Here is a 27,040-nt window from a genome sequence, read left to right on the forward strand (position 1 = left end):
TATAAAAGCTAAGATAATTCTAGAATATATAAATATAAGTTCTATAAAAAAAAATATATAATACACTTATATAAAAACTAAGACTACTAGTTAATATAATATAAATATTACCTCTACAGATTATATAAAGTATACTATAGATATACAGGATATAGTTTCTGCAGATTTTATAACCTGGAATATAACTATATTAAGGAAATATAAAGAAAAACATATATAATACGTCTTAAACAGTAACCCGCACAAAATATTAATCTTAATAAAACACAGGAAAAAACTATAATAAAATAAATTCTGCAAGGAATTCTAATTAATAAAATTACTAACTGCCTTAATAATAACTGCGGAAAAGAAAACTAGGACAAATATAATAAAATATACTGTTAAACACACGTCTTTAATAAACTTAAAAAATAACACAAGATAATGCAATTACAACCTTGTAAAAAAAAAATAATAAAGCATTATAATAAGTAATACTTCCTAGATTATAAACTATATTATTACTAAATCCACAGGGGAAAAAAAAACTAATTCTACTAAATTATTACCAGATTAACCTAACAGGGTTATAATTTTAATACTTATATAAGCAAGAAATCAGGAAACATAGCTTTAATTAAAGCCTACTATTAAATAATTTAAAACTAAAATTAACACCTAAAATATAAATAATATATAAAATACTAAAGAAAATTATAGTAAGAAAGCTACTTAGATAAAATTACTATTAATATAATTTAAATAATAAGAAGTAAAAAGCTTTTTTTTACAGGATAATTATATAATAGACTAATTAAAATTTATATAAACAGCAGTGCAGATTATAACCTTATTACTAATAGCCTAGTAATTAAACTCTAGTTACTATACTTTACTAAAATAAACCTAATACTTATTTCTAGTATTATTAACCTAGACACTGAAATTAAAATTAATATAAAAACTAATTACTTTCTTATACTTATTATTAAATATATTAAGAATATTAAACTTAATATTATAATATTTAATAACTATAATATTATATTTAAAAACTATTAGCTTTATTAAAGTAACTTATTAATTAACTAGAGGATAAAATAAATAAAATAAAAAGATAAAATCTTATTAAAATTATAATTATATTTTAAAAAAGGTAAAAAAAATAAAGCTGTGCCTTCAGGCCTGAAAATTTTTATATAAAATAAAAAAAAAAAAACAGAATTTAAAAAAAAAGTTAAATTTAACCTAGAAAAATCACTTATACTACTGTAATATAATTACAAGTAAACTAAATTAAAAAAAGTATATATTAATAAAGTTATTATATAAGTAAAAAATAAATTATAAGCCTTAAATAAAATATTATTAAAAATAAAGAAAAAAAAAAAAGCAAGAGAATTAAATAAAACTCTGCTTAAGATATTAAAATAATATAAAAAATATTAAAAATTATTTAATTTAATATTAAAAATAATATAACTGCTTTACTTATAATAAAATTACTATATTAATCTTATAAATAGAAAAATAATAAAGTTTTTTCTAATTTATAATTTTAATAAAATAAAACTTAAAACTTTAAAAAAATAAATATAAAAATAATTAAAAAAAAAATATATTAAACTATTCACTTTACAAGTTAAATACCCTGTTATATTTATATTAAAGAAAAATAAGAAGTTATAACTAGTTATTAATTATTAGTAATTAAATAAGATTACTATTAAAAATTAAACCTTATTACTATTTATTATAAAAATTTAAAACTATTTAATTAGTATAAAATAATTTACTACCTTAAATTTTAAAAGAGTATATAATTTAATTTATATTTATAAAAGAAATAAATAAAAGATAGCATTTAAAACACGCTATAAATTATTTAAATACTTAATAATACTATTTAAATTAATTAATACACCTGTAATATTCTAATAAATAATTAATTATATTTTAAAAATATTTATAAATAACTTTATAATTATATATTTAAATAATATTTTAATTTTTTTTAAAACTTTTAAAAAATATTAGAAATATATTTATAAAATATTATAAATACTAGAAAACACTAATTTATTAGTAAAACTAAATAAATATAACTTTTATATACAAGAAGTCAAGTTCTTTAAATACCTAATTTTACTAGGACAAGTTTAAATAAACTTAAATAAGCTTATTATAATTTAAAACTAAAAATTATTAAAAATAAAAAAAAAATATAAAGCTTTTTAAAACTAGTAAACTATTACTAAAGGTTTATTAAGAATTATAATAAAATTATTAAATTACTTATTAATACTACTTACTTAAAAAAAAATAAAAAAAGTAAAAAAAAATTTAAAAATAAGAAACTTGTATATAAAAAGGAAATAAAAAAAGTATTCCAAAAACTTAAAAATACCCTTCTAAGTAAACCTGTATTTACTATATATAATCCAAATAAGCTATTAAAAATTAAAACAAATGCCTCAAATTTTATAATTAAAGAAGTATTAATATAATAAAACAAGAATAAGAAACTTTATTTAATAGCCTTTTTTTTAAAAAAGCTATATAAACTTAAGCTAAGATATTTTATCTATAATAAAAAATTTATAATAATTATTAAAGTATTTAAGAAATAATAATATTATTACCTAGGAAATACTTATAAAATTAAAGTCTACACTAACTACTATAATATCACTTACTTTACTATAATTTAAAAACTTTTTTTATAATAAGTTAAATATTTTAAATTCTTATTAAATTACAAGTATAAACTTATATATTATAAAAGAATTAAAAATAAAAAAGCAGACGCTTTAAATTAAAAGGAAGAATATTTTAAATAAATATTTAAAATAAAAGCTTAAGTTTTATATAAAAACTGCAAGAGAAATTATAAATAAATATAAGTTAATACCTTATTTATTATTAAAAAATATAACTTTATTTTTAATAAAATAAAAAACTTAGTAGAAAACCTAATACTAGAACAGCTTCTAGAATATATATACCTTAATAAAAGAATATTAAAATAAAATAATAATAAAATCTAGGTACTAGAAGAATTATAAATTAAAGCGCTTAAAAACATATATTAAAATATAATTACTACCATACACTAAAGAATTAATATAACTTACTAATATTACTAATAATACTACTAATTTATTAAAATAAAAAATAAAGTTATTAATATAATATTAAAATATAATATATACTAGTAAATAAAAAGCTCCAGGTATAAGCTATATAAAAAATTACAGCTATTACCTGTACTATAATAATTATAAAAATTAATTTTATTTAATCTTATTACTAAGCTACTATTATCCAAAGAGCTAGTAATATAAATAATATATAATAATATATTTATTAGTATTAATAAACTTACTAAATTTACTTACTTTCTACTATTTAAAAAAGCAACTAGTATAAAAAATTTAAGTTATACTATAATAAGATTTATTATATATAATTACAGACTACCAGGAAAAATAATCTTTAATAAAAGAAATATATTTATATTTAAATTTTAAAAAACACTTATTACTAGACTTAAAACAAATTATAAAACTAACACAGCTTACTATCTGTAAATTAATAAATAAATAAAATAAATTAACTAAATAATTAAAACATAGCTACACTATTATATTAATTTTAAATAAAATAATTAAGTAAAACTCCTTCTAATTACACAGCTCTTATATAACAGCACAAAATCAAAATCTATAAGCAAATTACTATTTTTCCTTAATTATAGATTTAAGCTTAAAGCTTATAAACCACCTAGGTAAAGGGAAAATATTAAAAAAATTATTATTAAAGCTAAAAATATAATTAAACTATATAATAAACTAAGGGTATAACTTAAGTTTATATATTAAAAAATAATTAAATATATAAACTAATACAAGTTTAAAAGACTAAACTTTTAAAAAAAAAATATAATTTAATTATTATAATATATGCGCAGTAATAAGTAAGTAAATATTAAAATAAATAAATTAAGTAATAAGTTAAATTTTAAAAAACTTAGCTCTTATAAAATTTTAAAAAAAATTAAAGAAGTTAATTATAAACTTAAACTCTTTAAAAAATAAGAAAAATAAAAAAAACTTATATATTTAATTTTTTATATATTACTATTAAAAAAAATACTAATTAATAAAAATATTAAAAAAATTATTTAAAATAAAATTATTATTAAAGAAAAAGAAAAAGAATATAAAATTAAAGATATTAATATTATAAAAATAAGAGATAATAAGAAATAATACTATTAAATACAGTAGGAAAAAGAAGATAAAAAGAAAAAAATATGAGAACTTATTAAATATCTTAAGAACTTAATAACACTAGTAAAAAAGCTCTATTAAGACCTAAGAATCGCGCCAGCTTAGGATCCATCTCCTATACCCCTAGAAAATCCACAGGCTCCGCCAAGGAGAAAGCAAGGTTAGCCTTAGAAAAATCAGGCTGCGACATAGCGGCCTAATAAGCAGCCTCTGTTACCTCTCGCTTTTCACGTTCCTCCTTCTCAACGCGTTCCAGCTCCTTTAAATTATTAATTCCACAAGCGATTATATGCTCCATTTTCTTAGACCACTCCCGCTTCTAGGCACAAAGACATTTAACCCTTGCGCCCACTGCAAGCCACTCCTCTTCTACCTCCTTAAGTTCCTTATTTAATTTAAAATAATAACCAGCGACCTTATGCATTTGTTAAAGTGTAAGACTAAAAGCTTTGCAATAAGACTTTTAATTTTTAACACAATATAAACAGCAATAAGAATCCTCCTTTAAGGTAATACACTTATAACCCAAGGTCTTATAGTAAATACAGGACTTTATTACAAGGACAGAATTCTCTAGTATAATATCAGTAAGGCCTTCGCGCTCGTCTCTCTTTTATTTGGAAATATCCTCTTCGTCCCTCTTACACTTATAATTAGATATAATAAAGATAATAAGAAAAAAGAAAATATAAGGAAGGAAAAACACTTACTAAGGAATAGGTATGGGTACTTATATGCTATAATAACCAGGTCTTGAGGGCAAGACTAATAGAGAGGGAGTATTGTGTTATAACCTGACTCTTATAGTTGCAATAACGGGCCTACAGGGTAAGCCATCCCGGATTAACTATGGACTGACTAACTAATCACAGGCGTCGGCCAATACTAGAAAAGAAAGCTAGGAAAGCTAGCTTTCCTTATAATCCAGGAAAACTTAGAAAAATAGCTTTCCATAATAATCCAAGATATTTAACTAGATATATAAGTTTAATTCTCTATGCTTATTTAGATAACTTAAATAGCTAGTTATTAATATACTAATTATAATATAATTGAAGTGCGACTTACTAAGTCTTATTGACTTTAGTGGTAACTGATTATTATTTCTTATTACTATTACCCATAGATCCCCTAACCTATCCGCTAATATAAACCTAGACCTCAGGTTTATCCCTTAGGAATCCCTCTGTATTACTAACCCCATTTAGGAATCTAGTGACCAGGTCGTCACAACTTAATTATTAAGTAAGTTAAATATTACTTAATATATTTAATTATTAAATATATTAAAAAAAAATATTTAATTAAATATATAAATTTAAACTTTTTATACTTATTAAAATAATTTAAATAGCTAGTTATTAATATACTAATTATAATATAATTAAAGTATAATTTATTAAAGTTTATTAACTTTAATAGTAACTAATTATTATTACTTGCTACTATTACTTATAAGTCCCTTAACTTATTTGCTAATATAAACCTTAGACCTAGGTTTATTTTTTGGGAATCCCTCTGTGTTACTAACCCTTCTAGGAATTTAGTAACCGGGTTGTTATATTAGTTTTTTAATTTATATTAAGTTTATATTTATATAACCAGGGTATTTTAAAAATAATATTATATTTTAAAATATTTATAATATTATATATAATTTTTATAATATATTTATAAAATTTAATTAGCAAGGGATTAGTTTATTATTTACTTTATTTATTATTATATATAAAATTTTTTTTAATATAATTAAATTAATATAATTTTTTTTTATATATTAGAAATTTTAAATATATTATAATTAATATAAATATGTAATTATATTATAACATACTATTTATTAAAATTATAAGTAGCTTATTATTTAATAATATATTATATAATAATTTTTTAAAAAAAAATTAAAATTAGCAAATATGCACGAATTCTTTACAGCTTCATGAGCCGAATAAGGGGTTAGAGAAGGTTGGATATCTGTGCAAATCTGTAAATGTATTGAAAAACATAGATAGAAGTATATTTTAAAGAGTAAATATATAGTAGTGTTCAATATTCATAAATCAGCAAGAAAAAGCAATTCCCATATCTTTAAGGTACACATGTTAGAAATAAAACGGACTTAAGTGGTACACAGTTTAGTCAAAATACAAGTAGGAACACTCCCGACAAAAAAAAAATGGTTCTGACAATTGATAATAGAAGAGCAGAAGAGCAGGGTTTCCAATCGGTTCCATGCCCTTTCCGCCCAAGAAGGCCGAAGGATCATCTTGATGTTTTTATCTGCCAGCGCTACAAAATAATCCATTCTAAAATCGAGCTTGCGGATCAAGTAGTATCGAAATCTCATCTGCAGGTGCATAAGGTGGCGTATCCTTAATGCGAGACGATACCATATCGTTGTTAATTAGTGCCTCGGTATAAGACCGACATGCACGGCGCCATCTCATTTCCCTCTGCTTTGCATACTCGTGGTATTCATCTTTCGAAATAGTGGCATATAGATAGCGCGGATGAACAAGAATCACCTGTGCACCCTTTTGACCAAACCCAAACGAAGTGACGGAGCACGCTTTTATACTCGATTGACCAGAGCGCAGCGTGGTATTCGGGAACCACAGATGTGGGTGTTGCCGTAATGTTTCCTCGACATTGTCCACATTTCTGTTGCCAGGGACCACCCCGGAGTCGATCATTTGGAGGCACCCGTTCAGCATCCAGGCGCCGGCGGCGCCCTTGGAGTGGCCCGTGAGCCACTTCTGGCAGACGCATGGAAGTAGATTACCCTCCTGGCGACCTAAGTGTCGCATTTGCTCCTGTATTATGTACGGCTCATTGATGTCGTTCTGAACAGTAGACGTACCGTGGAGAGAGGCAACGGATATGTCGTCGATGTTCAGGCCCCAAGTAGCTAGGGATCCTCGAATTGGGGATATCTGAGGATTGCCTCTCCAGAAGTCGTTACCGAGCCTAAATGTAGCATCCGCATTCTGGCGTTTTCCATCTTGTTGGATGACAGTGATCTGGCTTTGTCGGTATTGATCGAGGTCCTCCTCTAGGATGCACGAGTTTAATTGTCTAAGCGCGCCGACTTCAGCCTCTAACTGATCGAGGCCGTCTTGGACGAATGCGGCAATTTGTTGTCGCCTTCTGCTGAGCATCTGACGTCGATGCTCCATATCCAATAGCGGTGGAGATACGGATTTTGATGTATCTTCTCTCGCATTAGTAACAATGCCATGACCGGGCGCAGGAACAGAGCGACCAATTTTGTCGGCCGACATGCTCGTGTATGCGACAATGCCGTATATTGGTAATCCCATCCGAATGGCCAGCTCTGCCGTAGTCAACACCTGAATGCCGCAGCCTTGTGACTCAACAAATCCACTCCGGGATGAAGCAGTCGGCCGTGACATCTCGGCAGGTCTTCGTCCTGCAGCAAATTCGGCATCTGTGTTGCATGTTGCCTTCATACTGCCAAACTCAAAGGAGACATCCTCGGTAAAATCTTCGACACCGCCAACCAAGGCCACCTTTGCCTTGTTGGTGACGATGAGGTCATACGCAGTATCCAACGACTCCAGAGACGTGGCGCAGGCTCCAACAGGCGTTTTCAGTGGCCCAGAGGAAGAAATAAGCAGCATGTTGATCCACGCGCCGATCGTGTTCACAAATGTCTCTTGGAGGATGTCTGCTTTGACTGTCCTGTCAATGAAACGATCACGGTGCATCTGCCTGCTAGATGACAAACCGCCCATTCCGGAACCTATGCAGATGGCCAGCTCTGAAACATGAATATGCTGGTATAATTCATACGCGTCCACGATTCCGGTAGAAAACAAGGCCTCGACAGTGCACACGAGTGAAAATAGTGTTACTGGGTCGACCTGCTCTATAATGTCATCGCTGATACCGTATCGCTTGGCTGACCAACCGGTAGGAATCTGGCCCGCCACTGTTCGGTTGAAGCGCGAGGAGCGAGGAATCATGATGGTAGCACCAGTTCGTAGCTGGACAGTGCAGCCGCCAGACGCGTTCTTTACAATTAATGCCTTATCGCCGTGCTTGCGAATCATATCTTCGGCCACGTCCAACGTCGTCTCAAAGGGTGGTAGATCGCGTTGAAGGACGAGTTCCTGTATTGAGTCTTTGCTGTTTGGGTCGTAATTGTTGTCGCATATGGAAGGCTCAATCTCTCGCAGCCCTGTGTGTTTGAGGATGGTTGACAGATAACGAGCTTCGATTTCATCATCATCAAGGGGCATAGAGGTCTCGACGTCCACCCAGCAAGATACCGGAGCCCCAGCTTTGCTGATACGTGATCCATCCTTAATCATGCCCATCACCCATGCCATTTCGACGCAGCTCTCCTGAGATAGCCGCCCATTTCTCTCCATGTCCCAGCGGGTTCGGCTGCTGCCACAGGGGCCCAATTCAGAAAAGCCGGTTATCACAACCACACGACTCAAGTCGACCATATCTTTGAGTGATGTCGACAAAGGAGCAATATCTCTGTCGTGGTCTGGCAAGTTAGGAAACGGAAGCTTGATGTTGGCCTTGGTGGACAACCTCTTTGGTACAGACGGATTCGCATCGACATAGCCACCGACGACGGCTGCATCCCGCAATTTCTCCTCTACAACGGCCCTTACAATGTCCGCCTCAACGCTGAGTGATTTTCGAATGCCAATAATCCTTTCCTGTATGTCTCGAATTTTATCCAAGCCGCCACCAAGGTCTATCACCAGCGGAACCGATTGGCATTCTGTATTGATGGAACCACCCATCAGAGCCACAATATTCGCAGCCATTTCCGAGGCGCTGAATGTTCTCACGCCTATATCTTCGACGCCCTGAGCCATGATATCGTTGCTGCCCATGAGACCGGTACCACGACACCAGCCGATGGTGACGCCAAGGACTGAAAGGTGGTCAGCCCATGATTCGGAATACCACTTGGCGAGCAGTGGCTCAAGCGATATTTTCGATTCTGAATATAAACCGTCATTGCCAAAGGACCCATGGTTTGGCGACAGGGGTAATATGGCGGTCGCTGGCCTGTTGATGAGCCCTCTGCTGCGTTTGCTACTAGCAACGGCCCCGAGCAACCGAAGGACGTTGGTGAGCATGAGGCGGTGGGCGATTTCTGATCTGCAGTCTAGATTCTCCAGATCTCTTCCATTTTCAGCGAGGGCGGCAAAGGGAATGACAAAGTCCAGGTCCCAGGATTCATCAGCGTAGAGCCACTGAATGAGCCTTTGGACGTCATTCTGGCTGGCCTGGTTGAAGGGAACGACACGCAAGATGGAGCCCTTTGACCCGTGCCTGGCGTAGAGGGATTGATACATTTCTGTTGTCTGGGCCGAAAAGCTACTCGTCGTGACTATGACTCTAGCTCCTCCCGAGAGCAGATTGCGGAGGATGTGGAAGCCGATGGAGTTCTTACCCGCGCCAGTAATGAGGATGTTTTTCCCAACGAAGCTGAAGCCTCGACATCTAGCGACTGCTAGGTCCGCAGCATACGCAACACTGAGAGCGTTGCATGACAAAACAGCTCCGTCACGGAATTTGCTCACTTGGAATATGGGAGGTGGCATCTCAGCGCCGCTGTTCTCGGCAGCACCGCTCGTCACACCGTGCAAAAGACTGATTCGAGGTACTTCAGATGCAATTATAATTCCATTTGGATCGATTGTCGTCAATGGAGCCATACTTGGAGACACGTCGACATACCTTGGGTCCCCACCAACTGCAAAGCGTGCAAGGCAGGCTTGGTGCAGCCACCACATTGAGTTGATTAAATACTCGTTTTCTGGATCATCCGTTTGAGACCTTTTTAGAAGATGGTTCAGTTGCGCAATAGATCGGTTGCAAGCCCGGTTGACAATGCTAGTTGCCAGCTCGTCGACAAGGTTAGCGTGGTCAGGTTGCTGATACTGGCAGAGCACGTAGAACATCGCCACATCCTGCGCACACCAGTTCCAGTATGAGTCATACACCCGTTGTTTTCTGACATCGAATTTCGGCTTGATACCCTCAGCATAATCGTCGCTATGCTCGCTCAGAAAGACTGACAGCAGCCCATTGGCCGTGGGTGTTGCTTCAACCTGGCCATCCTCAGCTTCCGAGGCGGTCGGCAAATGGCTGTTGAGCAGCTCTACAACATTTTGTATGAGTGAAACATTCTTTGCATCCAACACAAGCAGCTTTTCAGCATCTACAAATGCGGCTTGAGCGCCTGCTAAACCGTGCGTAACCCTTGCTGAAGGCCAAGGCAAATTCTCCCGCCGAAAATAGTCTTTTGCAATCTCCGTGAGAAACCCTTCAGCCTCATCCTTATGCTCTAGCCGTGTGGTAGGTTGCCTCTGAGCCGCAAGCAAAAGAACCGCATCCTGACGCATCATGCCTAAGCCAAACCTACCGTTTAGATATTGCCGTGCGGTAGAGATCGCATATTTGCCTGGAAACTTCAATGATAGCATCTTGGAGACTATCGAGTAAATTGACTTGCCTAGACGTCCGGTGTGGTTAGTTTCTAGCGTTTTGCATAGTTCATCCAAGGCCAATTCCTCTGGTTTATTAGGTATGTGTCCAGGAAATTCAGCTTCCAGATCTCCTATAACCTCGTTCGCTAGGGCAGAACGGCCATTCACAAGCTCCTGAATCGTCTTGCGCAAGGCAATGTCTTTGGCACTTTTCTTTAACTTGGTGGATATAATGGTTTGCACAATGTCGGGTATTGACACATGTGTGTCGGGTACATCCTCTGATACGCAGTCCAATAATGGCCCTATAGGTGCATCCAAGATGTGCTGTGATTGAGGAATATGAGAAGCGTCACTGATAGCTGAAGATTGTGCCTTGGATTCCACACTAGACGAGGTATCTCGCTGTATCTGCTGGGGCTCATTGTCGACCAATTGCTGGCCTTCGTAGTAAATGTCTTCCAACCCTCCCTTTGGGCCCAGCAGCTGACGAGTGATACTCAAGGCTTTATCTCTTGCAGAAAATCTCTTGTTCCACGTTTGCCTCATCATGTTTGTCAGAATATCCCGTGGCCCGATCTCGATGACTCTTTGGGCTTGAATGTCGCTAAGAATTACATCCTGCGTCTGGATCCTGTGCAAGTTAGCCTAGATAGGTACAGGACCATATTCTACTGGGCTTATTCTCGAGATGACCAGATTTTGCTAGCATTGCGGTTTATGCAGACTTACCATCGGACCGGATAAGCAAATTGATGGCTAATATGTTAGTAATGCCATATGAGAAAGGATGGACGGAATGGCTCCTTACGCCAATAATTCTATCAACAGAATATAAGCAAGTTCATTCTCCCTTTCAGAATTCGTTGTCACCTCTGTTAGAATATGTTTTGAGGATAAAGTGAGGTGCTCAACTTCAGAAATCATTGTCACTGCTGTTGGAGCAGTTGCTAAGGATACATAGAGCGGTTAGATGGAAAAGGCAGTCGCAGTAAAACAACAGAGGTGAGGCCGGGTGATGCCAATGTATCCGACGAGGCCGACTGCAGTGGTGAGAGCTCGGCGAGGTAGAAGAGACTTCGGGTATGCTGCGGGGTAGGTGATACGCATGTCTTAGACTATAGTCAGTGTGTTCCAGCTTCTCTAAGTCAGCGGCAATCATCATCCACGATAGAAATGGCGGTCTATCCGAAATACCACACGGCAAGAGGTGAAACACCTCGAGTCTAGTAACTTGACTGAGACAACTGACACTATATTATCTAAAACAGCAAAATACATAGTGAAAGTGACATGCCGACTAAAAAGCAATCCATAATGACACAGTCTCGTGTTCCATAACAGAGGCAAAGATAGACGACCGATCACGGAACTGCGTGTAACGTCTCATTACACTAAAGTGGACCCCGAGATCTTGGATATTTGATCAACCGAAGTCGTGATTTCCTCAACTTGCCCAAATTTATGTTCTAAATACATCAACTACAAACCGGCTAATATGGGAATCTTGAGTCTATGTTCTGCGGCTGCGGCAAACTCATGGAGTGTCGCGCTGAGTTTAGTATCGATTATTGTGCGCAAAACATTCAAACCGCGCAGCGTAGTGACAACTGGGCTAATAAACTTTCAGGTTGCGGTCTATTACATAAAGCAGTTTATGTTGCATCCATTGGCAGCTTATCCGGGACCAGTTCTTGCACGGTGCACAAATCTGTATGCCGCATACCATGGTTGGCGAGGATCAGTTCATACAGACATGTATCAGTGTCATCGCAGATACGGTGGGCCAAAGATATCATTATTCACCTCTCACAATTCTAACCCATGGATAGGACCTGTTGTAAGATACGGACCGAATCGTCTTCTGATAGACACCAACACGGCTGTCAAAGGTGATTGATATCTCTCGGCGAGATATTTTGATAGGAAAGTACTAGACTAACCCGGACGGACGCGACAGATATCTATGGGCATAATGTAAATAACATAAAGTCCAACTCATATCGGGCTTTAATACATAGTGCTCCTAACACTCTTACCATCCGCCGCAAGGAGGAGCATTCATGGAGGAGACGAATTCTTTCCCTTGCGCTTGCCGATTCCAGAATTTCACATTACCAGCATGGCTTTGAAATGCATATACAGAGACTGTGCGAAAACCTTGGAGAAAATGCGAAGTTCATTGCGGAAAAATCAAAGCTTCAGCCGCTGGACATGTCTGAGCAATGTCAGAAACTAATCCTATCCCAGTTCAACATCCTCTAATTTGATTATAGGCGAATACTTTTCTTTTGACATTATGTCCGACGCTATTTTTGGCGTCAAGTATAACACGTTGACAGAACCAACTTACAGATTCGTGTCAAAGGCCTTGGAAGACTCTAACATGAGAATTAGCGCGTTGTTCCAAGCTCCAATGCTCAAGATCGGCAAGTTGGACAAGTATCTCTTCTCAAAATCTATCCAGGGTCGCAATAAGTTCCTAGGTTTCATCAGCTCCTTGCTGCTAAATCGATCGGCCCTCTCGGGTGATGGGAGCGTATTCTCATTCCTCGAGTCAGCTAAAGATCCGATCGAGGGCCATGTCCTGGACAAGTCGCAGGTTCGAGCTGAGTGTGCTACTCTGGTTGTTGCAGGCTCCGATACCGCCTCCACGGCTCTCGCCTCAACGCTGTTTTATCTGAGCAGAAATCCCGCAGCTTACGGGCGAGTGGCGGAGGAAGTCCGAGGGAAGTTTCAGAGTCCTGATCAGATTATACTAGGCCCTCTGCTAAACTCGTGCACTTACCTACGGGCCTGTATAGATGAAGCGCTTCGAATGTCTCCCCCAGTAGGCTCGGCTTTATGGAGGGAAGTTGGGCTAGGTGGCATGATGGTAGACACTCTCATGATTCCAGCAGGTGTTGATGTAGGCGTTGGGATATACAGCCTTCATCATAATGATAAGTATCATAGCGAGCCGTTCAAATATCAGCCAGAAAGATGGCTGGCGGACGACGAGCTTTCCACCAAGGAAGCCGTGGAGCTCTCCAGAAGTGCCTTTGTGCCCTTTTCCATAGGTCCAAGGAGCTGTGTTGGCAAAGGCTTTGCCTACCATCAGATGACACTGACATTGGCTCACATCATATACAAGTTTGAGTTTTCCCATGCCAACGACATGGTATATTCATCCTGGTCACGGGCAGGCGACAGAGAGGAATTCCTGCTCCAAGATCGCATTACAGGTGCTAAAACCGGACCATTTCTTCGGTTCAAGTTGCACGGGCGTTGAAAACAAAATCAGGAGCGGCGGGATGGAATATGGGGGAAACGGGTGATGAATTCAAAACGTGCTTCATAAATCTTCGAAGAGTTGCTTAAAAAAGACTGTTTGCTTGGTATAATCAATTCATTCCGTTGTGAACAGATATCCGTAATATCCTCCAAATCTGAGTAACACTCCAGATTACGCCTACTTCCTCAGCTACAAATCGAGGTTTTCAAGTACAATCTCGCTGGGTAGCTATCATCCAACTACTAAGCTGTGGCGTGCTCAAGTGGGCCCATTTTGTCTCTCGCCTTGAGATGTATTTCTTCTCTTTAGTCCATCTAAAATGTGTGGTTGTGATCCAGCATTCTGCCTTGCACACTATTTATTTATTTATATATTTATTTTTAATTTTCTTTTTGTTGGTTTGTTTGTGTATTTTTCGTCCAGCAGCCGTTAGGCTTCTCAGGTCCCTGCGAGGAGGTGTAGGACGTGCCGAGCTAGCGGTTGTCCACATGCTTCTACAATACTAGCGACACAGACTTTACACGGCCAAACTAGCACGCATCGTTCCTGCTCGTCTGGGAAGAAGTAAACGAAACTAACATCCAGCATTTCATCGGCTCAAAGGCGCTCTCTGCTAAGCCTGTTGCCCGTCAGAGGGTCGACCAGGCGATATTCGCTTATAGTTAATAATAACTCTAGAGCAGACCATTATCAGGGACTGCATAGCGCAGTCAAAATTGACCATGGCAGGCAGAGGCTGCGGTGTAACCCTCCGCCTGGTCGGGGCTGAAAAGAGATACGGAAAGGGAAGGAAGGAAGAAAGGATGCTCGCATATCTACCTAGTAGCGAGAGCATACTGTCCCGAAAAGGGAGCTAGCCCTTGCCAACTCGACGAACCGATCGTAGCCCGTAGGGAGAGGGTTTGCAACCACGATGAACGGCGGAGTCATGGTTTTAGTAGCACTTAGAGGGGAGATGTTCTCATTCTAGTGCAGGAACTCCTGACATTCGGGTCCCAGCGCATCAGGTGGATCATCAGAGGCGCTCTGTCCTCCACGGGAAGGCTCCAGTACTGGCGCAGTGGAAGGGCACTTCGGCGATTGAGGGGCGGGCAGTTCATGCGGCCAGCTGCTCAATCTGGGCGAATAGCGGCACGGATCAAAGCCTTCTCTTCTCTGGCCAAGCGCCCGAAAACACCATGGGTACGTTTGGGACGACCTGGGCATCGGGGGAAGTCGACAGCGGCCCAAAATTCGAGAAAGCTAACAGAGAGCTATGCTTGAGAGAGGAGGTAAATTGTCTCGCAGTCAGTTCAAAGGATTCGGGAAGGCCTGGAATACCCCCAGCTTTGCGTTGTGGGCTTCTCTTTGTTCGCGGACAAGCCTTCCAGTCTGTCCACTAATTAAGATGGGTTCCAGGTTAGCATGGTTCTGAGGATGTTCTTGCTGCGTTCCTTCGGTCGCAGTCACTCTAGAGAGTCTATTCGATGGCGATGAAGCCGTCTGGGCTCGTTGCCGAATAGCAGAAGAGACACCAATTGGTTGGCTCAGGACAGGGGTGCTGTTTCGGAGCTGGGATGCACGCGCCAGCCGGGATAGGTTTGGCGGGGTGTGAACACCGAGGTCTGGATGTCTGTCTTTTTAGTGGCGACGTGATCCTGGTCACCGGAAGCTTTTCATTTTTGGCATTCCTCGAATTTCCTGGTCTTATTGCTGCAGGTTGGGCGAATCCCCCAAGGCAACATAAACAACTAGGGCGTTCTAGACTTGAATTAACTCTATGGCCAAGCCTAGGCCCTAACCCCTTGGCTCGATAAAGCCGCTTATGATGTGAACTTGCTCCTGGCCCGCAGCCTCTCCCCGTACAGCCATAGAAAAAGCGGCCCAGGCCAGCCGATGATGATAGCACACGCTGCCAGCACTGAGCCGGCCTTGCCATAACCAAGATGGTCATACATGATGGGGGAAAACAGGGGGAAACCGCATCCTGCGAGGCTACGAAGCATGGTGGTGGCGGCTACAGCGCTCGCCGTATATTGTCCATACGAATCAATCATGTAGCCCTGGATGCACTGGAAGGTGATTATCGTGCCCGCGCTGTAAATGGCAGCGCCAATATTAGGCCCAATCCAGTGCGTAGGGACCTCAGCTGTCCACGAGAAAATGAACAAACCAAGTGGCACCAGCACTGCGCCAGGGATCATTATTGGCAACCGGAACTCGGGCCGGCCCAGTCCTCCGTCTGGGGCGTTCCGGCGTTTCATGTCGGCGTATACCCGGTCCAGAAACGGCGCGCATCCTTGGGAGCCAATGGTGAAGCCGACAGCGAGCGAGATGTAGTTGAGACTCTGCATGCCGGCCGTCTGGTGATACTTGGTCAGCCAGAGAGATGGGAACGCTGATAAGACCAAATAGATCGTGCCGTAGAGATAAATGACGTATACGGAGAGCACCTGGAGAATGGGCTGCGTGATGATAAGGCGGAAGGGCCGCGTTAAGGCCACTCTCAGTTTGCCGGAAAGGTTGCGGCCCCCGACGAGTTGGCCATCGTATTCGGTACGCAGCTCTCTGTTTCCTGTCTCTCGCATGAGACGGGCCCTCTTGCGGTCTAGCAAGACCGGTGCGTAGGTCTCGCATAGGGTCAGCTGGCCGACAACTTGAATGACCCCGCATGCGATCGTAGTGCTATGAAAAATCCATCGCCAGCTCGTCCGCTCCGCGATCCATCCACCCGCAATGGGGCCGATGGCCGGGCCTAGCAACGGAATTAGGGAGTAGATGCTGATGGCACGGCCACGCCCCTCTGGCTCGAACAGATCCGACAGGAGCCCGCCGACCACGGACAGGGGTGCTGAGCCTCCGATGCCACTAAAGAAACGAAATGCGATAATCTCGTCTTTGGTTCGGGCAAGGCCGCACCCGAGATTGAAGAGGCAAAACATGAGGTTGGAGGTTTGGAGGATGATGACGCGTCCATATACCTCCGATAGGGGAGCCCAGATCAAAGGCCCCAGTGCATAAGCGGCCACGAAGATGGAGAGCACGAGAACCAACTCGATCTCGTTGGTGATGCCAAGATCCTCGCCAATACGCTGAAGGTCAGGTGCCACCATCGTCGATGCTACGGGTGAGATTAAGGTGAAGAAGGATGCTACAGTACCCTTAGTTACTCTATTGTTGGAGTGACAAGGCCCTCTCAGGAGAAAATAAGATAAAGACTAACCGCAGAAGACAACCATCCATTTCCTTTTCACCGGCCAGCTCTTAGGGTTCTCAGGGTCATTGGGGCCGTTCCATTTCACTAAGTTTAGATCCCTTAGGTCTGTGACCATCGCCTCGCAATCGCGTTCGTCCGTTCCCAAATCTAGGTCCTTCATCCTAGCTTCCAACCTAATATCCCCATGTTGCCCTTGCCAGCAGCCAGTTTCATTTTGGAGATCTGGCGTCAGTGTTGAATCCAGCGTCACCGGCTGCGAGCTCTCATTTCCGACGCTATTGCTTCCTCTAACGCGCCAGAGCCATTGCGGGATCCGCCATAAACGCCCACAAATAGTCAAGCTTCTTGTATGTTCCCCTTCCATAGCCATTTGATGTATTGTGTTCACAAAGGTGGTGATAGCGGCAGAACTTTTGGTGGTTTGAGGGCCAATTCTGTTTGTATTGGGTTATCCGCTAATATCGTCAGATGATGAGAATTTGTCCGGTAGGATTCGTCTGAATAACTTATAAGGGCATCCCCAGGCTAAGTAGTCAGATACTGGAAAGCGGGCCGCGGCTCGCTTTCTAGTTTGAATTCAAAAGAAATACCACATAATTACAACAAGACATTTAGGCGAGCAATGTGCTAGTAGTATCAATCGAGTCTCACAGCACAGCGGTGAGGGCGCATCTCCATGGCTTATCGAATAGGAAAGCACAATTCAGTGGATCCACCAGAAGTCTGGTGGGTACTGAGATGAGACATACATCATCATGTTAAACACTTATTACAAGACCGTAAAATTTCATGGCAGTGGTTGAGACCGATTTAAAAGGACAGGGTCATGCCATCATGCTGTTCATCATGACCATCGGCCAATACGGGAGCACATTGCCCAAGAAATGTAAAATACCGATGTCCCCCTATCGGTGGACAGCTGTTTGAACCTGCAACAGATTCTGCACAAAATTCCTTGGTTCAAAAGGATATACCGTGTTGGCTATGGATTGTGATCTTTTTTTTTTCCTGATATGGCACACGGCTCCGGTTAACGTAGCCAGCACCGGATGAGGGGAAACAAGCTAATGCAGTCATATACGCGTATTCGTATTCAATGGAGTCCATTGCCTTGGGAGGTTCTGTAACACTGAGAAGATAGGACGTGTATTGACTTCTATCTCGTGGAAGGTAATGATGATGTTCAGGATTCCAAAGCTGTTACAACGTGATGGTGAAATTTAACCGAGGTATCATATCTAGTCTCTGACTGCTGCTGCTATGGCTCAGTATTGGGCAGCGGACGTTATAACACTCACATAGTAGCTGCCAAAAGTAAGTAATTAAGCCTGTTTCCTAGTAATGATCTTCAATGCCACGAATGGGAGCTATGTGGAAATCTGAATAGATCCTTGATTTCTGCTATCTAGCGAGATATTCTAGAGTCTCCTGCATTCGTCTAGCCAAATTTTCGGCCACTAACCGCATACCCGAGTGCTTAGACAGCCATGACGTAGCTGAACTACATTGTATCGCTCCAACGCTCGTATTGCGGCTTGCAATGAGATGACGAGCTAGTGAATACACATTTGGCAGCGTTCAGGCTCCATACTTGCCAATAAATGTTTCTCGTGAGATATCACCCAGGCTTAGCTTTTTCAATGTTATTCCTGTCTCAAAGAAGTTATCGCCCACCAACTCGCCTGCCCTCTCGATGCCTTGTCGAAGCGGTGTAGTGTCCAACCCAAGCAGCTCCGCAAGCTCATACCAGAGCACCCAATGCACGCGAACGTCCTCAATGAGCATTCGATTCTTGAGTGTCTTTGGGGCAGGTAGCATAGCATGGAGAGCCGACTGATCCCTGAAGTGCTCGATGTCCTTGAAGTTGGTGGCATATAGCTTGTTGACAGTATCTATTGTGCTAACTTTTGAGAACCCCAAGGCCTCTCTGATGTTGCACCGCACGGTATCGATATCCGATAACATAAAGATAGTTTCTTGTGAGAGACCATCTGCGTAGAGTCGGAAGTTTTCGCCAAGCTTGATGCGGTGCGCATTTCCTATCATCATCGGCGGATGGAAAACCCCGCTCGCGTTTTGGGTAGCGACATCGAATTCATTTATGACCCATTCAACCTTTATGTTCAGCAAGGCTTCCACTGTTCTCTCGTAACGTTTCGAAATCCTAGCTGCAGTCAAGGAAGCCTTTTTCGCGCCAATGTAGAGAGTCTCCTCAATGAAAGTAGCGCTCCATAATGTTGATGTGGCTTGGAATACGCCGTCGAACTTGATGCCGCTGGGAAGCTGCTGCTCAGCACAAGAACCTGGAATAAACAGGATGAGATGGGAGCTGAGATCCACATTCTGAAATTCAAGCCAAATATCCGCATGAACGTCTCCACGGAGACACATGATGAAGATTTTAGAGAAGTTGGCCGCCTCCTGTGGCTCGGACGTGAAGTTGATTTTGGCGTTACCTTCCATCAACCCCTGCACCGCCACATACCCACGCTTCTCTGCAGCATTTCGTGTGCGTTGATGGTCTTTATGGGTATATACCAACGCATCGATTCCTCTTCTCATACAATCTACAACAAAGGCTAGGCCCCCTGGGCCCGCTCCTAAAACTGTCACAGCTGTTGTTATGCTTTCCATGTTTAAAGTCAACTGAAAGAAAGTAGGTCCGGCCGCGGCTATGCCCGACCAAAATGTGCAAAGGGCCCTGCCCGCCTTATATAGATATGCACAACTTACCGATATCACCATGGCTCCAGCCGATATCAGGGACCACGTCATGCCGTGTTTTGCGGGCACGTAGGATAAATTCATTACATGCTAAACCCCGTCTCACATTTCATAACACACCATTTACGTATTGACTTGGGGTTATTACTACCAAATCAATCGTGGCTATTTGTGTTATCACTTTACGACTTGGTGTTACGCAGTTTGTCACGGTGAGACAGGGTCGAACTCAGGACACCGCAATAGCGATTTGGCCTGTTTGTCTCATGTCTGTATAATATTCATTTCTTCGTAACTTTTGTCTTTCCGCAGTCGCCGACCGACGGCTGGGATCCACATGGCACCTCTAGACCCTGGAGAAATTGCAGTGTGTACCTTTAGCACAAGACGATGGCCCTCGGGAGTACGCCTTTTTAATTTGCTGTGGTTTAATGTGCCCAAATGTCTTAGGTATACCATATCTTGAGGGCGCTAGGTCTCAGACATGCGTGTTGTAAACCCCCAGGTCTCGGTTACGCGGCACGGTACTATGGACCAGCAATGAATGAACGAGTACTTTATCATTGCGGAAGCTGTTCGTTGTTTTTGAATACTTTCTTAGCCATTCTGAGTGTCCAAGAGGAATCCGATGCGCTCTTATGCTGGCCTTAACATTATGGATAACTCTTGTGAGTAGCCACAAACTGTTAGGGCTTCTGTTGCCCGAATGCACAGGAAATAACGGAGCTAAACTGGGACGTAGCGGGCGGAGCATTCGGGGATCTCGGGCACCTTGTGGTTGCCTGGCAGATGGTTCCCGAGACGGAACAGTTTCAGGACAAGAACGCGGGGATTTGAAGAGAAATCAGAGATATAGGGAAGTCAATCTGCGTTATCAACCAGAAAGGCAGAAGACATTAAGATCCAAAGTTCCCGACTCATGTTGATACTATAACAACGTCTTACTTATGTCGCCGTTTGTCTCTCTTTCGACTTCGCTAGTGCCAGTGTGGCCGCAAATGTGTCTCGATGCTGCTCCTTGCGTCATATACCGAAAAACTTCGTAGTTTACTCATCATCAACATTACTCCTTTAGTCGTGGTGGTCTTGCGTTTGCAAAAAGAAAAACATATATTTTCACGGACATTCATCCCCAGCCTTCAGAAAAATATCGCAAACTAGAGGAAAACATTTCGAAGTTCCCTCTGAAAGCCTGCATACACCTCTCTTCACATTTCACAACCTCTGCGAAATCTGTTACCAAGCATGAGATTTGCATCAGCGGTGGCTGCGGTTGGCCTTTGGCTGGTTGGATCAGCCTTATCTGCTCCCCGACAAGAGTCAAAAGCTGCAGACATTAAATATAATTTTGGTGAGTTGGCTGATATGTTGCCACTGGAATGAACCCATATCTGACAAAATCCTAGTTGCCACCAATCAAGCAATTGATCTCCAGAATCCGGACAGCCTTGCACGACAGCCTACTGATAACGGGCCTGTTCCTAACTTAAAATGGAGCTTTTCTGATTCTCAAACGCGTACATCTAATGGCGCCTGGGCCAGAGAGCAGTCCATACAAGATCTCCCTCAAAGTAACATCGCGGGGGCACAAGAGCACATGGAGAAGGGCACAATCCAAGCCCTCCATTGGCATCGATTTGTGAGCTATATTTCGTAGTCCACAAGATCAGGCTATTTCTTTAACACTTCGCATCAATAGGCTGAATGGGGTTTTGTATATAAAGGGCGCATGCTTCTCTCTGCGGTTGACGAGAATGGCGTTTACCAGACGGAGGAGCTAAACTATGGGGACATATGGTATTTTCCCAAAGGCGTGGCACATACCTTACAAGGCCTTGAGGACTCGAATGAGTACCTTATCGTTCTTGATGACGGCGACATTAACAGAGCAGGGTACTCTTATACCTTTCCTTTGGCTTCCCAAAGAAATTTGTTATTAATTCATCAATAGAAGCATTTTCCACGTCGACGACTGGATGTCTCATACGCCAAAAGATATCCTTGCAAAGAATTTTGGCGTTCCTGAGTCTACTTTTGATTTCTTGCCCTCCACGCATCCTTATACCGTGAACGGTCAAGTTAGCGAGAAAAACGTGACTGGAGCTGTAACCCCAATCGCCTCTGATAACAACTCATTCGTTTACCGAACTCTACAGCATCCTCCGGAAAAAGTCGGCAGTCATAAAGGAGTAGTCTACAAGATAGATTCTACTACGTTTCCGAGGGCAAAAACAATTGCGGCCACCTACGTGACGCTCCAGCCTGGTGGGCTTCGTGAGCTCCATTGGCATCCCAACGTAAGAACTTTCCTAGGGTTTTGCATCACATGACTGAGTTGCTAACAGAATTAATAATCTTCAGGATGCAGAATGGCTGTATTTCCACCAGGGGACCGCCAGGGCAACTGTCTTTATCGGAAATAGCAACGCGCGCACTTACAATTTCATGGCTGGCGATATCGCGGCGTTCCCTGAAAACACAGGGTTAGTATTGCTTCCGGCTCCTGTCAGATTAAACTAATACTGAAATAACCATATAGTCACTATATCGAGAACACTGGGGAGGGGGACCTTATCTTCATTGAGATATTTAAGTCTGAGCGGGTTTCTGACATTTCCCTAACTCAGTGGCTTGCACTGACACCTCCAGATATCGTAGCCCAATCACTGAAGGTTCCGATTGAGTTCGTAGAGAGTCTCAAAAAAAACAAGCAGGTGTTCGCCGGATAATTCTTCATCAAATATGTACTACGCTAGTGCTACGAGGCTCTGCCAGCGAATTCCCACGTAATAATGCTACTGTCTTATTGCCAGGACTCGCTGGCCCGCTGGGGATAATAGGAGAGTGACAGTCGTAGATTTACAGCTATATAGATCCTAATAGCTATCCTAAGGTGACGAGATTAATATCTGCCTTTTCTTCTCTGCTTTGATCTTTTTCCCATTTCTTACAGCTGTGCTTCTTAGTAAATTAGCGGTAAGTTTGTTGCGAGTTTGCTGCCTATTAAATTTGCTTTTTCAAACCTCTATCCGTTCTTCTTACCCCCTGGCTCCTGACATTTACACACGTGTATTGGTTGCCTCCTTCTAGTACTCTTTATTAGGCAACTTTTTAGTGTAATATGAGACTCACATGATTTTTTTATTTAAGACACGAGATATCACTTTTCATCTCAGACGCTAAAATGAGACAGCCAAGAGATCAAATAAGACCAATAGTGTAGTCGGTGTAAACTTTGCGTGGAACCAATAGCCCACATGCAGTGCTGTAGCTGTGGCCCTACTCGTTCTTCTTCGCTGCTCTTCGCCACGTATGACCGAAGACACAATATTCTCTCCTTCAGGTTACCAATGCGACCATCTTGCTCATGCTTCTTCGTGATGGCACTATCTGCGAGCGTCCTGGCCAATTTCTCTGACTTTTGATAAGTATTTTTTACATCAGTAACAATGATGAGTCTGCAACGACCGATTGTGGCTTCTCTAATGCTGATCTTGCCCTTCAGTGTGGCCTTGACTGCTCGGAAACATGACACAGGTTCGGGTTTGATTGGTCTGGGGCTAAAGCTATACGAGCCGCATTGTGCCTTTGCCTGTCTCTACTGCATCAAACCACTTCTTAATTGCACAACCGTGGGGAATTCCAACAACTCTTCTACTGGGAGCCGGTGGATACTTACTCAAAACCCTACAACAAAATGCAAACAACAGAACAAGTTTTATATGCAGACCGTCGCATGGTGCATCAAGACACGATGCGAGCAGGAGGCACAACACAGGTTGGAAATGTTTTGGGAATTGAATATATTAATACCGTCTCACCGCACTGCGGAAGAATCCACTACAACAAGAAGTGGTCTCAACAGAACTTTGAGCGCTGTCAAAGAGACGCCCACAGGAATCTTCGAGGAACAGGTTTTGCTTAATTACACAGCCATTGTGCCCGACGACGTCTATTTCGGAGAGTACCAAAGGATACTGCACGTCGCCGCAAACGAAACAACGCATGAAATTTATGCTCTCATTCTATTTCTCTCCGGTGTTGCCATTCCAGTTGCGCTTTCGCTACTTCGTTTTGTTCCTTGGCCCACAACTTGGATTAACAAGTTCAACGGATACATTGTTTACCCCCCTGTTATTCGGAACACGAACTCAACACCCATTTGGGGCTTTACTCTCATGCCAACTCGAGGACAAGCACTGTTTATCGCCCAGCTATGGCTCTTCAACATTCTTCTGAGCTTTTTAGGGTTTGAGACACAGGATGGTCCGTCTCATCACTCTCTGATACAGTTTGCAAATCGTCAAGGTATTCTGAGCCTTTCCCTTTTACCTCTTGTCGTACTTTATGCGGGACGAAATAGTCTTCTCCTGTGGTTAACTAATTGGTCTCATCCAACACTTCTTCTGCTTCATCGATGGGCCGCATTCCTCTGCATAGTCCACGCTGCTTTTCATAGCCTTTGTTACGTCCACTTGGCCACTGCACACGTCGGCAAATACGACTATGCTAAATTAAGCAAGTCCCCTGACTGGCTCTGGGGTGTTATCGGGATGGTGGCTATGAGCACCATGGTGCTAATGTCACTACCAATTCTTCGACGGCGGATTTACGAGCTCTTCCGCGCGACCCATATTACTCTCGCTGTAGCATCTATAGTTGGATGTTACAAACATATCGATGTAAAATTCGGCAAAAGCCGTGGATATCAGATTTGGATACATCTAGCGATTGCCATTTGGGGGTTTGAGTATACTCTACGGTCGATTCGCATCTTCCGGGGCGGGCTTACGAAGCGTGCACACGTTACGCTAATCGATGACAAGTACTATCGCATTGATATCCCAGGAAACTTCTCGGCGGTCGGGCATGTTTACTTATATTTTCCAACAATTACTCCATGGCGCGTATGGGAAAGCCATCCGTTCTCTGTGGCAGGGATCGATTGCGGTCGCCCTCAACTTTCGAGTTCAAAGGCTGTACATGCTGACTCAAGTGACCGAGCGCAGAGTCGTTTGGGCTATAAAGGCGCAGATGTCCTATCCTGCAGCCCGGGATCGGATACGGAAATGCAGGCACCATCCAAGCTCTCTCAGCAGCGACTCGTCTTCTTTATCCGGAAACAGCGAGGTATTACTTCACTGATTCCTGAAAAAGCCTCAGGACAAGGAGGTATTGCTGTTCTCTTGGAAGGGTACTATACATCCGATGTACCGATGATGCAACGCCAGACTGTGGATTCTGCCGTGCGGTTTCCAAAGGTGATTTGCATTGCAGGTGGCGTTGGTATCACTGGAGTGCTTCCAGTGTTGTACAACTTCTCGGCAGTCACTAAGCCGCGTTCTTTCTGCAAATTGTACTGGGGTGTGCGATCCCTGTCACTCGTGGAAGATCTGGAACGAATGATGGGGTACCGTTACGAGGGCACAGGACACAGGAAATGGAATGACACCGATGTAACAGTGTCGGTGGGGAACAGGTTAAACTTACAACAGATTTTGCAGACCGAGATTTGTTCCCAAGCAAATTCTGGTGGCATGACAGTGGTAGTCTGTGGCCCGCTTACCATGGCGGATGAAGCTCGCCGCCTCATAGCTGACCATGCTAGACAAGATGGTGGAAAGCAGCACAGTGAAATCCAGTTTATTGTTGAAGGATTTTATTGGTAGAAGACAATTCTTAATTCATATAGATTAATAATAAAAATGATTAAAAAAATATATTTAAATAGTAATATAATTGCATAATCATCATCCAGATACATGTATTGTCCGTCTTTTCCCGAATCGAGTAGAGTAGTGCACCTGTAAGCTTGCACGAGATCGCTTGCCGGGAAAAGCTTTGTTATACTGTTCATAGACATCGTCCCACGGAAGGCCCTTTGTCTTCCTTAACTTTTTGAGAAGCTCGTATTCTTCACGAGTATATCTATTATCGTCTAAGGCCCGTTTCGCTGTACCCTTAGTCTCTTTGAGAATACTTTTTAGGGCAAATCTGACTCCTTTGTCTGAGGCCTGTTTTGCTCGACCATCAGTCTCTTCGAGAAGGTTGTTTTCTTTAAGGGCAAATCTGACTCTTTTGTCTGAGGTTTGTTTTGCTTGACCATCAGTTGATTCTGTAGCTGTTTTGCGATGTTTACCGCATGTATTGAGGTTTGTTTGGCTGTAATTCGTGTAGGGCCGTTCGTGCCGCCATTCGCCTTCGGCACCAGGCGATATAAACTGCAAAATCTCTTGCCTGTCAATAATAGTGCGCTTTACAATTGTACCATCTGCAAAACTACACTCCTCATATATCGCAGTCGCAGAGTTTGACATTGTTGGGCTCGGTAGGGGTTTTTTCGGCGTATTTTCATTCATAGGTACTGATGGTTTGATGCTAGGGGGCGAGTGCGGTCTTCTATCGCGATGAGGCGGTCTACTTCTAGCCAGAGACTGTCTATGTTTACAGCATTTGCATGGTGGCTGTTCATTTTCATCATCTGTATTATTATCCAGATGGTGCTTTTCCTCCCCGCCGCTGGCTTTCACGGGTAGAGAATACTTTGATATAGCACCACCGTAACCATCATCCCCATCCTTATAATTATTGTCATCCTTGTCATCATCATCACTGTTATTTCTGTAAGTCATTGCCATCGCTAGCTTTATTACTAGCGCTGTTATTATTGCAATCCAGGCTATTATAGCTATTCCTATCTGGAGTCGAGGTAATATGCAAATTGTTAACTCTCCGTGTAACCTCGGTTGTGGGTAACTTGGGCTCCCCAGGGGAATTTCTATTGCTGCCTGCCTCAGCATCTAATCCATTTAAAATATCTGGAGATAGCTGCGAGAAGGAGTAAATCCCAGTCTTTGAGAGAATGCTGTTAAGCAGCGTAGAAATAATGCTGCCCAGCAACGTAGCAATAATAGCCTCAGCATCTAATCCATTTATAATATCTGGATATAGTTGTAAGGAGTAAGCCCTAGGGTTAGAGAGAATGCCGTCCAGCGGCGTAGAGAGAATGCTGTCCGGCGGCGTGGAAGTGCAGCTTATTAGCACATATTCCATACATTCCTTAATATTTTTAATAAGACTTTGCAACCCT

The 27,040-nt window shown here is 41.3% G+C and overlaps 6 protein-coding genes across 6 annotated transcripts; 3 read left to right on the forward strand and 3 right to left on the reverse strand.

Annotated features, from left to right (window-relative positions):
* Positions 1 to 6,193: 6,193 nt before the first annotated feature.
* On the reverse strand, positions 6,194 to 11,786 carry GGI43DRAFT_418971 (fatty acid synthase subunit alpha reductase). The gene is made up of 3 exons (XM_083207619.1): positions 11,568 to 11,786; positions 11,489 to 11,515; positions 6,194 to 11,390 (listed from the first exon to the last, which is right to left on the reverse strand). The coding sequence occupies exons 1-3, from the start codon at positions 11,681 to 11,683 to the stop codon at positions 6,581 to 6,583; spliced, it is 4,953 nt and encodes a 1,650-aa protein (XP_083055148.1). The 5' UTR covers positions 11,684 to 11,786; the 3' UTR covers positions 6,194 to 6,580.
* A 377-nt stretch (positions 11,787 to 12,163) lies between these two features.
* On the forward strand, positions 12,164 to 14,174 carry GGI43DRAFT_303590 (cytochrome P450). Its single transcript, XM_083201576.1, has 4 exons — positions 12,164 to 12,537; positions 12,589 to 12,648; positions 12,717 to 12,983; positions 13,033 to 14,174. The coding sequence occupies exons 1-4, from the start codon at positions 12,255 to 12,257 to the stop codon at positions 14,025 to 14,027; spliced, it is 1,605 nt and encodes a 534-aa protein (XP_083055149.1). The 5' UTR covers positions 12,164 to 12,254; the 3' UTR covers positions 14,028 to 14,174.
* A 1,658-nt stretch (positions 14,175 to 15,832) lies between these two features.
* GGI43DRAFT_426609 (MFS transporter) lies at positions 15,833 to 17,341 on the reverse strand (the record flags this gene model as incomplete). The annotated part of the gene is made up of 2 exons (XM_083208683.1): positions 15,833 to 17,160; positions 17,233 to 17,341. The coding sequence occupies 2 exons, from the start codon at positions 17,339 to 17,341 to the stop codon at positions 15,833 to 15,835; spliced, it is 1,437 nt and encodes a 478-aa protein (XP_083055150.1).
* A 1,257-nt stretch (positions 17,342 to 18,598) lies between these two features.
* Positions 18,599 to 19,894, reverse strand: GGI43DRAFT_418999 (NAD/NADP octopine/nopaline dehydrogenase family protein). Its single transcript, XM_083207620.1, has one exon. It carries the CDS (start codon positions 19,858 to 19,860, stop codon positions 18,805 to 18,807), a length of 1,056 nt encoding a protein of 351 aa, XP_083055151.1. The 5' UTR covers positions 19,861 to 19,894; the 3' UTR covers positions 18,599 to 18,804.
* Positions 19,895 to 20,767: 873 nt separating this feature from the next.
* Positions 20,768 to 22,862, forward strand: GGI43DRAFT_419001 (putative oxalate decarboxylase oxdC). The gene is made up of 6 exons (XM_083207621.1): positions 20,768 to 21,301; positions 21,357 to 21,589; positions 21,650 to 21,843; positions 21,902 to 22,247; positions 22,312 to 22,433; positions 22,490 to 22,862. The coding sequence occupies exons 1-6, from the start codon at positions 21,196 to 21,198 to the stop codon at positions 22,677 to 22,679; spliced, it is 1,191 nt and encodes a 396-aa protein (XP_083055152.1). The 5' UTR covers positions 20,768 to 21,195; the 3' UTR covers positions 22,680 to 22,862.
* A 345-nt stretch (positions 22,863 to 23,207) lies between these two features.
* On the forward strand, positions 23,208 to 25,619 carry GGI43DRAFT_426611 (ferric reductase like transmembrane component-domain-containing protein; the record flags this gene model as incomplete). The annotated part of the gene is made up of 2 exons (XM_083208684.1): positions 23,208 to 23,212; positions 23,408 to 25,619. The coding sequence occupies 2 exons, from the start codon at positions 23,208 to 23,210 to the stop codon at positions 25,617 to 25,619; spliced, it is 2,217 nt and encodes a 738-aa protein (XP_083055153.1).
* Between the last annotated feature and the right edge of the window lie 1,421 nt (positions 25,620 to 27,040).

The sequence above is a fragment of the Trichoderma evansii genome (assembly GCF_050947405.1).
Source record: "Trichoderma evansii strain SZMC 28006 chromosome Unknown GGI43scaffold_43, whole genome shotgun sequence".
Classification (NCBI taxonomy): Eukaryota; Fungi; Ascomycota; class Sordariomycetes; order Hypocreales; family Hypocreaceae; genus Trichoderma; species Trichoderma evansii.